The sequence below is a fragment of the Hemicordylus capensis genome, chromosome 1 (assembly GCF_027244095.1).
Source record: "Hemicordylus capensis ecotype Gifberg chromosome 1, rHemCap1.1.pri, whole genome shotgun sequence".
NCBI lineage: Eukaryota > Metazoa > Chordata > Lepidosauria > Squamata > Cordylidae > Hemicordylus > Hemicordylus capensis.
Genome location: NC_069657.1, coordinates 443,219,205 through 443,232,622, shown reverse-complemented (window position 1 = coordinate 443,232,622; position 13,418 = coordinate 443,219,205). Strand labels below are relative to the sequence as shown.

The following is a 13,418-nucleotide window of genomic DNA, read 5'->3' as shown; positions in this document are numbered from 1 at the left end:
AGGGCCAGTTACTCTCCCCCTGCTAAATAAAGAGAATCACCACGGTAAAAGGTGCCTCTTTGCCCAGTAAGCAGGGGTACTTTAAAGTGTGAGGGTGCAAATGAATCAGATAAAACAGAAGGGGACAGAGCAAAACCACATAAAGAGCAGACAGAAGACTGTTCTAGCTGGTCAAAGAGTCAAAAGAAAGATAGCATACAGGTAAGAGATTCAGCATATAGGTGCTTATATGCCAATGCCAGAAGCCTCCAACCCAAGATGGGTGAGCTGGAGTGCTTGGTTGCTAACACAGAAATAGATATAATGGGCATAACAGAAAAATGGTGGAACAGTGAGAACCAGTGGGACACTGTTATCCCTGGATATAAACTCTATAGAAAGGTCAGGGAGGGGTGCCTTGGAGGTGGTGTAGCACTGTATGTTAAAGAAGAGATAGAATCTAACAAAGTAGAAAACCTAGGTGGACCAGAGTCCTCCACAGAAACCCCTGTGGGTGACAATACAAGGCCTGAAAGGAAATGTGCTACTGGGGACGTGCTATCACTCTCCAGATCAAAACGCTGACATAGACTGGAAGTTGCAGCAGGCAATCAGGGATGCGTCAAGGAGATGCAGAGCAGTAATAATGGGTGACTTTAATTACCCACACATATACTGGGTAAATTCACAGTCAGGTAATTACCGTGTTTCCCCGAAAATAAGACACTGTTTTATATTTATTTTTCCTCAAGGAGACACACTATGGCTTATTTTCAGGGGATGTCTTATTTTTATTAAGTGTGGTACAACAATCTACATTTATTCAATTATAGTTAAGTCATCTCCTTCTGGATCATCATCATAACTCTCCAAACCCGGAAGTCCATCCTGAATTTCTTTCGACTCCATTTCCTTTAGAACCATTGACCCCAATCTTTCATGGTCAGTGTTGGGGAGCAGCAGCTTTACTGGTGTGTGTGTGGGGTGAGAGAGACCCACAGACTGTTGCTGGTCAGTGTTGGGGAGCAGCAGCTTTACTGGTGTGTGTGTGGGGTGAGAGAGACCCACAGACAGGGGCGTAACGATACCGGTAGGGGTGGCAGGCTGCAAGCTGAGGCATACGGTAGAGGGAAGTACGGTAAAAATCTCCTCAGAAAATCTCCTCCTCAAAAATCTCCCCTCCTCCTGGCGGTGGCGGGCAGCGGCGAGAGTAAGCGCGGCGGTGGCAGGAGGCGGCGAGAGTACGCCGGGAAGCGACGCCGGGCCAGACGGCAGGCCTCAGCATCGCTCTGCGCACTCCCGCCTGCCACCGCTGTGCTTACCGTACCTGTACTCTCTCGCGAGGCGGCGCTTACTCTCGCCGCTGCCCGCCACCGCCAGGAGGAGGGGAGATTTTTGAGGAGGAGATTTTCTGAGGAGATTTTTACCGTACTTCCCTCAACCATATGCCTCAGCTTGCAGCCTGCCACCCCTACCGGTATCGTTACGCCTCTGTCTGTGGGTCTCTCTCACCCCACACAAACACCAGGGGGATAGGGGAAAAGCTTCAGCAAGCAGCCTGCTACTGAGCCAGGAGAGATCACCACTGTGTCTTATTTTCGGGGTATGGCTTATATTGCACAACTGCTTAGAAATCCTGCTACGGCTTATTTTATGGGTATGTCTTATTTTCGGGGAACCACGGTAGAAAGAGGTCACATTTCTAGATACGCTAAATGACTGAGCCCTAGAACAGTTGGTCTTGGAACCAACCAGAGAGAAGGTGACCTTGGACTTTATCCTGAGTGCACTTAGGACCTGGTATGTGATGTCAATGTCACCGACCCTTTAGGGAACAGTGACCATAGTGCCATCAAATTCAGCATACATGCGGGGAGAGAATCACCAAGGAAGTCTAAGAGAGACACTTTGAATTTCAGAAGAGGAAATTTCTCCCAAATGAGGAGTATGGTAAAAAGAAAGCTGAAAGGGAAAATCAAGAGAGTCACTTCGCTCCAGAATGCATGGAGTTTACTCAAAACCACATTACTAGAAGCCCAGTTAGATTGTATACCCAAAGGAGGAAAGGTACCACTAAGTCCAAGAGGATAGCAGCATGGCTAACAGGTAATGTCAAGGAAGCCATAAAAGGGAAGACGACGTCCTTCCGAAATTGGAAGGCCTGTCCAAATGAAGAGAACAGAAAGGAATGCAAACTCTGGCAAAAGAAATGCAAGGTGACAATAACGGAGACGAAAATAGTGTTTGAGGAACAATTAGCTAAAAGCATCAAGGGGAATAACAAAAACTTCTTTAAATACATTAGAAGCAGGAAACTTGCCAGGGAGGCAGTTGGGCCGTTAGATAATGAGGGAGTGAAAGGGATTATTAAGGAGAATATTGAGGTTGCACAGAAGCTAAACGAGTTCTTTGCATCTGTCTTCATGTCAGAGGGTACTGAGAATATACCTTTCTGAAACAGGCTTTTCGAGGATGGAGGCTAAATAACTCAGTCAGATAGAACTGACAAGAGATGATGTTCTAAACTGTCTGGAAAAACTGAAAACTAACAAATCGCCAGGGCCGGATGGCATCCATCCAAGAGTCATCCAAGAACTCAAATGTCAAATTGCCAACCTCCTTGCTAAAAGATATAACTTATCCCTGCAATCAGGCTCTGTACCGGAGGACTGGAAAGTAGCCAATGTAACACCAATTTTCAAAAAGGGATCCAGGGGCGATCTGGGAAATTACCGGTTGGTTAGCTTAATGTCTGTTCCAGGCAAATTGATGGAAAGCATCCTCAAGGATAAAATTGTAACGCAGATAGAAGAACAGGCCCTGCTGGGAGAGAACCAGCATGGCTTCTGCAATGGTAAATCTTGCCTCACTAACCTTTTGGCGTTCTTTGAGAGTGTCAACAAGTATGTGGATCAAGGTGATCCAGTTGACACAGTATACCTGGACTTCCAAAAGGCTTTCAACAAAGTTCCTCATCAAAGACTCCTGAGGAGTTGAGTTGGAAGGCTACTCTGAAGAATTTGCTGCCCAAGCCGCGGGGCTAGAGTCAGGAACTCTTTCCATGGGAGAAGGGACTGTTTGTGACTTCTGCTGCGAAGTGAGAAGTAAAGACTCCCCAGCCATGATACCCCCTAGCAGTCTTGTGCCTACACACAGTTTTTTGCCTGCAAGCAAGATCTGCTCATGAGCAATCCAAGGGTTTGCACCTAAGCCACGGGGCAACAAGCAGGAACTCTGTCCATGGACAGGAATTGTCTGTGACTTCCACTGTGCAGTGAGAAGTCAAGACTTCCCCAGCCATGGTACCTTCACTCTCTGCCTCGCTCTGAGCAAACTGTCTGCTTGACCACCAGAAACCAGACCACCGCTCCCAAGTTGTTGTTCCCAGCTACAGCATCTCTCCTTCAGCTGAAAGATCCACCGTTCTCAAGCCTCTGATCCTGTGCCACGTTTCATTCAGTAGATCAACATGGGAGCTATTCAAGGAGGAGAGTGTGAAGCCAGGATCCAGCCTGGAAGAGCAGAGAGATAAGAGTCATACAGCAAAAAAGAAGGGAAGAGCGCTAAACAGAAGAACCTGATGGAGTGCCATGAGGTTATCCTTCGTGGCACAAAGAGAGGCTGGGAAGAGCAGACACAGCTGAGAAGGTGAGCAAGCCTTTCTAAACATCTAGCCTCTTCCCCTTCAAACAAACTAACAGGAAGAGGGGAGTTTTGCAGGGGCTGTTTCTCTTTAAGGGGTAGGTCTTAGTCTCTCTATCTCTCTGTGTGTTACTTGTTAGGGTTACTTGTTAGGGTTAAGATATCACATGGCTAGGAGTTCTTAGGGTTACCTAAAGGCAGTGTTTACTTAGTGGCTGCTTGGTGGGGGTGGAGTCAGCTAGGGCTGGGAGAGGCCCCACATTCCTTTCCTTTGACTCACATCCTGTGTGACAGTTGGGAGGCTACTCTACGTATGAGGTGAAGGCCCGAGAGCATAGCGAACAGGGATAGCAAACAGGACATTGGAGTTTTGCAGGAGTTTAGCGGGAAGTGTGAAGGGGAACCTGGAACAAGCCCCTGCAATCACAAGGAGCCTGGTGGAGAAGAGAACGTAAATACATATCCCTCCCTCATATTCTTGGGAAAGGCTGTTTGGACGGTTAAATAGCTGACCATTACAGCTGAGACCTATCCTAGTAAACTATCTAATAAACAGACAATAAGCTCCCTAAATACTGTAAACAGCCAACTAAAACAGTATGAAGATAGAAGGTCAGCAGGGGAAGGGGCACTTCCCAGTGTATTGCACAGAGTGCCACATGTATGACTATTTGCCCCATGGGCAGAAGTCCACCAGGTGAGTGAGTCCAGGACCAGGGACGGGATTTCTAAACATCTTCGTTGGCTGTGTCTGGTCGGGTGGAAGAGAGACAGGAACCACAGCTGCAGTTTCCTCATCTTCAAGCGTGCAAAGCGGATGACGGTGCTGCAAAAAGCCATTAGGCCCAGAAGGCGTTGTACTGTGTGAGCCGTTTGAACAGGGGATCGTTGGCATAGACCCACTAGGTCCCGAATGCAAACATATCGCTCTTCTGGCAAGTATGCCCTTTGGCTGTTTGTGTCCAAGACAGCGCCTATGTACGTGGTCACTAGGACTGGGTCCAGTTCACCTGGATGCCCAGGTCGTGAAGTAGGTCCAATACACAGCGGATGTGCAAAAGTAACTCGTCTTTGCTCTTTGAGGTCAAGAGCCAATCGCCTAAGTACGGATAAATCGAAATCCCCAGTGTCCTTAGATGGGCAATCACTGGGGCCATGCACTTCGTAAAGACCCTTGGGGCTGTAGACAGTCCAAAGGGTAGTACATTGTATTGGAACACTTGGGTTCCTATGGTGAACCTTAGGAACTTCCGGTGTTGAGGTCTGATGCTGATGTGGAAGTAGGCATCTTTGAGATCCAGCGTTGCAAGCCACCTTTCTCCTTGTAGGAGAGGGAGAATTTGTTGCAATGCCATCATGCGAAACTTCCGGACGCGTACAAACTTGTTCAAATGGCGGAGGTCCATAATGGGACGAATTCCCCCATCCCATTTGGGGATTTGAAAGTAGCGGGAATAGAAACCTCTCCGCCTGTCCGCCCATGACACCGGGGCTATTGCTCCTTTTTGCAGTAGCTCATTTACCTCTTCCTGTAAGGCACACGGAGGAGTGAACCTCATTCCCGTGAACCATGGTATCGTCCTGAATTCGATGGCATACCCCGAGGATATGATTTTCAGGACCCAGCGGTCTGATGTTATGTGGTGCCATGCGGGGGCATGGCTTGCCAGTCTGATGTAATGTGGCGGCGCAGATGATGGTTGAACCCCCGCAGGCAGGGATGGGGAAAGAGGAAGTGTCAGTGAGCTGACAGATGGTTCAGGGACGCTTTTGGGCGTCGGTGGATTTGCGCTTAGCTTAACCAGATTTTGATTTGGCTTGATAGTTTCTCCTTTGATACTGGGTGTAAGGCCTGCGGTAATCCCGGCGATGGTATGGAGGCCGCTGTCTCTGGAAAGAGGAGCGGAACCGTGACTGGTAGGAGGTCAAAGTGGAAGCTTGATTTGTAAAAGTTTTTGCTGTAAACTTCGATTTTTTTAGTTGTTCCATCGTCGAGTTGGTTGCTTCACTGAAAAGGCCAGAACCATCAAAGGCCAACCCTTCTATCTTCTCTTTCATATCAGGCTGCAAATTAGTGGAGCGCAGCCAGGCATGTCTGCGGAGGGTAATCGCAGCAGTCATTGCCAGGGACTCACTTTCTGCCAAGTGTTTTGCGATGCTAAGGAGCTGTCTGGTCAGGTCACCGGATCGTTCCAAAGTGTGGCAGAATTCCTTTCAAAACTCATCTGGGAGTAAAGTGTCCAAGTCCATAACTAAGTTTTCCCAGATGCTGTGGCTATATTTAGCTGTACAAGCGGAGTAGTTAGCCACCTTAATGGAAAGGCAGGAGGTTGAGTAAACCTTCCTGCCCAAGAGATCCAATTTTCTACTCTCCTTGTCAGGTGGTACTGTATAGCGCTTCCCAGTTTTAGATGTAGATGCGCAATCAATTACCAAACTATTTGGTGCAGGATGTTTGTGGAGATAGGCATTATCCTTGTCCTGGATGCGATACAAGCTTTCCAGGCGTTTAGACGTTGGGGTGGAAGTGTGAAGTACCTCCCAGGCGCATTTGGCGGCCTGCGTTATAACAGGAAGCATTGGCAAAGCAACGGGCGCTGTTGATTGGGTCTTGAGCATGAAATTATAGACCAGGTCATCTATGGTGGCTAGTTCTGAGCGAAGATCCAGTCCTAATGCCTCAGCCATAGCCCGCACGTGTTTATGATACATCTTGAGCTCTTCATTTGGTGACACATAGGTGGCAGGGGCCACCTCAGTTGGCGGCTCTACAACAACTTCCTCCTCCTCCTGGTCTGATACGAAATCGGCGGAACCACAGTGGTCAGAGTGTGAGGTAGACAATGATGCAGGTATTGCGGTCTGGGTTTCTGCAGCAGTTCTTTGAAAGACAGGGATATCCGTCTGGGTGGACACCGAGCGTGTCCCAACAGATCTAGTCTGCGAGACTTGGTGTGTCAGAGTAACAGCATTAGTCTGCGTGGAGGCCATGGTGCGTTCTGGGCGTGTAATCACAGGCAACGTTGCAGGTAGGGAAAGTTGAGAAACAGGTCTCCACGGTCTGGCTGAATCACACACGTAGGCAGCCGCTGGTGAGGAAGAACCAAGACCCTGGATAGACCCCGTGTGGGTGAAACCGCATGTGTGCCATGAAAGAGGGCTCTGCAGGTGGGCTGCTGTCAGTGTAGATGATGGACGAGCAAGCGAGGATGCAGGCTCTGGATTCTCCATTTCTGGAAGAAAACCCAAAAACGTCGACGTCGATAGAGTGTTCGACGTCGAGTCCAGCAAAGTAAGGAGTGCATTTGACTCCGTTGGAACGAGAGGTACTGCAGGATCGACAGTTTCGCCAGCCTCGATGTCGAAGGTCGGTGGTCGGTATCGAGGGGAGACTTGCCTGGCTACAGAGACCACTGGTGAATGAGAGGAAGAGCGGTCGTCCTTGGTGTGGGTGGAGGAGAAGAGGCGATTGGCGTCGGAGCCGGTGAAAGGAAAAGGGCTCTCAGAATGGTAGCATTCGGCTTCAGAGTCATGTGCGTTGGGTGTTGCACTGGGGTCGAAGCCTCGGTGTCGATCAAAGACTGTGGCGCGCAGGTGGTGCAGTCAGGCTCTGGTGGAGGGGAGCGAATTTGCACACTTGAGGGTGACGGAGTATGTTCTACCGTCAGGTCAATAAGCCTTTGACGCTTCCCATTCGGTGTCGAGGGGTGATCGGTGTTCTTGCGCTTTGGCGATGTCGGTATCGAGGGGAGAGCAGCCTTCGAACCTGAGGTCGATGTTGAAGGGCGGTCCTCTTTGCGCACCGATGTGGATTTCCCACTAGATGTCGATGGGGGTTTCGGTGTCGATGTCAAGGGCGGCGTTGGATGAGCGGTCGGTGTCAAGTTTCGTTTGTCAGGTTTACTCGGAACAACTTTGGAAGGATGGTCAGGACTTGGAGTCGAGGCTCGTTGGGGCCGCGATTTAGGTTTGTGCGAGGTCGACGTCGACGGGCAGGGTGTCCCCGGCGTCGAGGGGCTCAGCATGTCGTTATATATAGCAGCGTGAAGACGAAGCGTGCGGTTTTTCCGGGTCTGCTTGGAAAAAGATAGGCATTATCTTACACGTGGTGACGTTATGCTGTTCTCCCAAGCAGATGAGACATAAGTCATGCAAATCCTTAGAGGGGAGTTTTGCTTTACAGTGCTCACACCTCTTAAAGGATTTCTTTTCATCAGCCATCTCGCAGTAAGAGAGTTGAAGGATCGTCAGCCAGTCAATAAGTTAGAAGAGCCAGAAGAGTCCGTCAGCCAGTCCGAGTTCAAGAACGAGGGAGAGAGTACGTCAGCCGGTCCAAGTTCACAACGAGGGAGAGAGTACGTCAGCCAGTCTGAGTAAAAAAAAACACGAATAAACAGGTCCGTGGAGAGAAAAAGATCACAAACTCCTGAAGAAAATATGAGGAACTTCCCGACTAGCGGCAGACCGAGGTCCTATCACAATGGCGGTCAGAAAAGAACTGAGGAACGTGCATCCTGGCCACCCTTAAATAGCATGCGCAGAGTGTGGGGGCGTGGCCAGGACGCCTCGACAAGCTTCGGCATAGCTACTGCATGGTCCCTACTGCATGGTCCCCACTTCTTATGGATCTCGACAGATCTCGACCCAGATTCAGGGGGTCACTCCATGAAATTGATTGCCAGGAGGTCTAGGACCAACAAACGGAAGTACTTTTTCACACAACGCGTGATCCACTTGTGGAACTCTCTGCCACAGGATGTGGTGACAGCCAACAACCTGGATGGCTTTAAGAGGGGTTTGGCTAACTTCATGGAGGAGAGGTCTATCAATGGCTACTAGTTGAAGGGCTCAAAGGCAGGATGCCTCTGAGTACCAGTTGCAGGGGAGTAACAGCAGGAGAGAGGGCATGCCCTCAACTCCTACCTGTAGTCTTCCAGCAGCATCTGGTGAGCCACTGTGTGAAACAGGATGCTGGACTAGATGGGCCTTGGGCCTGATCCAGCAAGGCTGTTCTTAGGAGTACTAGCAGAAATTGTTTGGTACTCACAGAGATCAGACATCATTACCTAACTCACTTGCTAGCTCTTCCTCAGTTGATGATGTTCTTGCTGTGTTCACATCACCTCTTTTAGGTCCCTGTTTGAGCCTGCACTTCACTGGCTGGAGCCATAATTCAAGTGAAGAAGTGAAGGTTTAGGTCAAATGTTTGGAATATGAAGAAAGCACATTCCAAATTATACAAATAAGGGTGCAACCAATGTTGCAAGCGAGATATGGCATCTGGTAGGCCACTGTGTGAAACAGGATGCTGGACTAGATGGGCCTTGGGCCTGATCCAGTAGGGCTGTTCTTATATGGTATGTGGGAGGGGGCAGGTCCCATTGTAGTTGTATTGTAGTTAAAAGGACAAGCAAGGTTTATTTTTGTTTTTATGGAGTGGGAAGCAGAACATGTTCTTTAAAGCACTGTGTGTGGAATTATTCTCTAGTAAAGTAATTTTTTTGTTGTTATAAGAACAGAGTGCCTTTTAAAAATTATTAATATTTGGTGGTGATTGAGCAATTTGTGTACAGAATGGGCAATCCTCTTCACCTCAGCCACTAATCTCTCAGTCTGGGGTTGTTGCAAAGTTGCCAGATCTGACTGAAGCTATTCCTGCATCCCCCCAGCCTCCAATATTTTTCACAATATTAAGCCATTAATATCTCCAGGATTGCTTTCAATTGTCACTCTGGGATGAATGTTCATTCCTGGAAACCCCAGGCCAACCCTAGCTTGCTGTGAGGCTAAAATAGGGGTGGGCAGACCATGTATGCTGCTTTGAGTCCATCGGAAGAAAATCAGAACAAAGAATAAATAAAGTACACACTTTGGAATATTGGAGGGTGGGAGCATGCTACTACAAGGGTGTGTAGCCTTTACTCTTCCAGATCTACAAGGAAACCTTTTGGTTTGTTAAGTGTAAAAAGGTGCCTCTGGTGTCAAATTCGGGGTAGGCGGAGCCTCAGGTTGCCATCTGATATTTTGCTTGGGAGTAAGCCCCACTGAACTCAATGGGACTTACTTCTCAATAAATAATAGGATATGCTGTCACTTACCCAAAGTTTGGCCAACCAACTGCAGGAGAGGCTGCTCCTTTCAGAGCAGCTGGCTGACAGGAGGGGAGGAAAGCAATCAAAAGCAATATTGGTGGCTTTGTTTTCTAATGTCAACCTGGTGGCAAGGTATGCCCAGCATCTCTTTGGCCCCACCATCTCTCATGGAAATGCGAAGGAGGGAAAAAACCCTTTGTTCAGACACAAGACTAGAGGCTACCAACTTCCTGGTGTTTAAGCACCATTTTTTGTCGCTACGCCCACCGGGCTCAGCGGCCTTTACCCAATGATAAAGCAGAAGGAGGCCTGGCAAAGGAATGCTTCTGGAGGCTTCGAGGGGACCAGGACGGTGCTTGCAAAGGCCAGCAGATCGCTCTTCCCGGCCCAGCCATTCAGTCTGCAAGGGATCTGCTGTCGGGCTGCATTGCTCTTCTCTTCTTTCTCCACATGCTCACTTCCCATGCGCCTATGCTTTACAGATTTTAGATGTGCATGCATAACTGCATACCAGTTATGTGAATCCATGATCAACAATGTTCCTATATTTAATCCTCAGACAGAATAACCAACATAACTACATGACAATCTTTGGATATGTTGACTCTAAACTTTACATTGTAATGCCAGTTCTATATCTATCTATTGCTATATCTAATCAATATCTAATCTTTATGCAGCATTCTGTCTCTAAACATTACGCCAGGTAACAATGCTTGCTTAACACTTTATGCTTACAAGAACCCTGTAAAATTTTGTTTCACAGTAAATCCATTTTTTTTAGCATCTCTCGATACTTGTGTCACGTGTGATGTAGGTCAAATCTAAAAGTTTTTTTTAAAAAATGTCATAAAATTAATCAGAAGCAGAGATTTGGAGCTGAAATTTTTCCAAAGAAAACTTCCCCATACTTCATTTTTCTCTGGAAAGTGTTCAATTTTTAAAATTTCATTGGCCAACATCCAGAGTAGCACATGCACATGTAGCAGTGTGGTTCCAAACTACTGCTACACTGACATTTGAGCAGGGGAAGGAGTGGTTTCTGATCTCCCTTGGCCCTCAAGGGTCACATTTTGGGGGCACACAGTAGGCTTCAGAGGAAAGGGGAAATAGGAGAAAATCACCACACACCCCATTCAAGTGATCATCTGGAACACAGCCAACATGCACAGGTGCTAGTCCAGATATCAGTCATTGTTGCATAAAATCCATTAACAATGAATGGATGCCAGAGCAATATTAGGGACGCTTGGTGATTTCAAAGTTGTAGTGTTTTTCAGGTAATTATCTCTGAGAAGTGTGTGAGAGTGCATATGTTTTACTGAGTACTAGCTTAACCTACACAGAGCATCTGCGTGCTAGTACTTGATTGCTCCCCTCACTCGCTGCTACTGCCCTGCTCACCTCAGAGATCTCTCCACCCTCACCTGAGCCACACACCCTGCTCCTCCTCCTCCATCCGGTTGTTTCCATCCCCCTCACCCCTCTTGACTGCGGCTGCAGTGTTGCTGGCACCTACTGGCCAAACCCTCTATCCCCAGAGATCTCCCCACCCTCACCCAAGCCCTGCTACTGCTCCTCCCCACAGGAGCAGCAGCAGTGGTTGACCAGGCCCTTATTCACTGCCACTATCTCCATGGCTGCTCATTCCCCTCAGGCCACTGACAGACCCAGGCCCATCTGTTGCCTGCCTGCCTGCCTCCACCAATGGCCTTGGTAGCCCCAAACAGCAGCAGTGGTTGACTGGGCCCTTCCTTGCTGCCAATAGGCACCACCATGGCTGCTCGTTCCCCTCAGACTGCTGACAGGCTCGGGCCCACCTCTTGCCCTTTCTTCTTTCTGTCTTCCCCTCCTTCTTTCTCTCTTTTTTCTCCTCCACTCACTCTTCCCCCCACCCCTTTCCTGAGTTAACAGATCTTGTTCATCTTGTTTCCTCATCTAATTCACACATCAGCCTCTTTCTCCTGAACGGGCTCTTTCCTCCTTCACGACCCGTTTCTTCACAGACCCCTCCCTACTATCCTTTGAGATATATATAGATTCCACTCCGCTACAATCAAGATCATCTTCCAACCAGTAACAGTTGCATTCCAACTGACCTTAACCATCACAGGTTCCTCCTCCCTATCTGCATATGGAATCCCCACTGCCCAATCACTATGGTGCTTGTGCTCTCACAGGCTCCTCCTTTCTATCTGCATATGGCATCTCCACTGCCCAATCACCATGGTGTTTCTTTTTGCGAACTCTCGCAAGAGCTGCCATGCACAGGATTAGCCACGGGTAAGCCTTAGAGAATTATATATATAGAAGACAGATTCCAATAAAAGTAATTTCTTTCCACATAGAGCTCTGAATTTGTTCCACTATAACACTGAAACCACATTAAGTGTCATTCATTTCCTCCCACTCATCAAGTATTTCAGTTCAACTACTTGGCTACTTAAAAAATTTGAGACACAGCATGGGAAATTAATATGGTGGGGGTTTTTTGTTTTATTAAATACTAGCTGGGCTGGGCACAGAGCATCTGCACCTCTAGTTTGCCTCAGACGTTTTCTCTCTATCCACCCCCCGCTGCCAGGGCTTATTTTTGGCTAGCCAGCTGGCCACATGCCCTCCCACCAGCCGCCTCAGCTCGCCACCTCCTCCCGCCCACCATCTACCCTGGTACCTCCCGCCAGTGGCTGCTTTTTCTCGCTGGTGGGCCCACTGCTTCCTCCAATGGCCCTCTGCCGTGCTTTCTCTTGGTAGACCGCCGCCGCGCTTCCTCCCACCATTACTGTTTCCTTCCCTGTCGCTATCTGGGCAGCTGCTCGTGAGCTCTCACGAGAGCTGTCACACATGGGATTAGCGATGGGTACGTTTAGGATGGATGAATAGATAGATAGATAGAGTATAGGTCAAATAGCATGCCCAATCAGATCACAATCTATCTACGGCATAAGGAAATTTCACACAGTAAAATGGGGAGGGGGGATTATATAAATGTTATGCAAATGAGGGCAAATTTGCATGGACATTTTCCCATTTTTTTCTCAATTCAACAGTTTCCAGAATATGCACATCTCTCATCACTGACTTGCACTTATTCCCACTTTAATATTACTTGCTCCAGATTAACAAGTCAAGATTTGAGCCCAAGTCTCCTATATCAAAGTCCAAGGATATTCTATTTCTGTTAATGTTTTTCTCACTTCCTCTTTCTTTCCCTCTCTGTTGGTGTGTCCAAAGGTTCTATTCTGGGCCACCTCCTTTCCACCTTACATATCTTCCCCTCCAGTTCTTTTGGTCTCTAGTTCTAGATGTCATCAGCATAGAAAATAGTAGTATTACAGTCTGCTCTCTCTCCTTAACTAAAATTGCCAATGCTTCCTCTGTTATTTCTTATGACAGAATTCTAACAAACCAAGACTCCTGTTTTTTCCTTCTAATTATTCTCTTTTGTTCATGCTCTACTATATCTTCCACCTCTCAAGCTTGTAACTTCAGTAATTCCTCTCATTTTCACCCCCCACATATCCATTCAACTGCTAAATCATGCCCCTTTCATCTTTATATTATCTATCAATAAATACAAATAATTTGAAACAGCAGATATGGTCACTGTTTCCCATGCCTCAGTCACATCATGTCTGGATTACTAAAACGTCTTTCCCTGATGCTGAGGGTGTTGAGAGGCGTAGTTCAACAGTATTTGGAGTG

General features: G+C 47.9%; 2 protein-coding genes across 4 annotated transcripts in view; both read right to left on the bottom strand.

The window, feature by feature from the left end:
* CFAP36 (cilia and flagella associated protein 36) overlaps positions 1–13,418 on the bottom strand; it is a 69,593-nt gene that overhangs the window by 20,028 nt on the left and 36,147 nt on the right. The window lies entirely within an intron of this gene.
* Positions 1,471–12,545, bottom strand: LOC128323361 (uncharacterized). 2 transcript variants are annotated; one of them, XM_053246336.1, is made up of 3 exons: positions 11,663–12,545; positions 7,814–7,990; positions 1,471–7,694 (listed from the first exon to the last, which is right to left on the bottom strand). In XM_053246336.1, exon 3 carries the CDS (start codon positions 6,850–6,852, stop codon positions 5,836–5,838), a length of 1,017 nt encoding a protein of 338 aa, XP_053102311.1. In that variant the 5' UTR covers positions 6,853–7,694; positions 7,814–7,990; positions 11,663–12,545; the 3' UTR covers positions 1,471–5,835. The 2 variants fall into 2 exon arrangements, with proteins under 2 accessions (XP_053102311.1, XP_053102304.1); XM_053246329.1 differs by having other exon boundaries at positions 1,471–7,990.

Excerpts from the sequence above, each read along its gene's own strand:
- LOC128323361 (XM_053246329.1), bottom strand. The coding sequence starts at position 6,852 with ATGGAGAATCCAGAGCCTGCATCCTCGCTTGCTCGTCCATCATCTACA.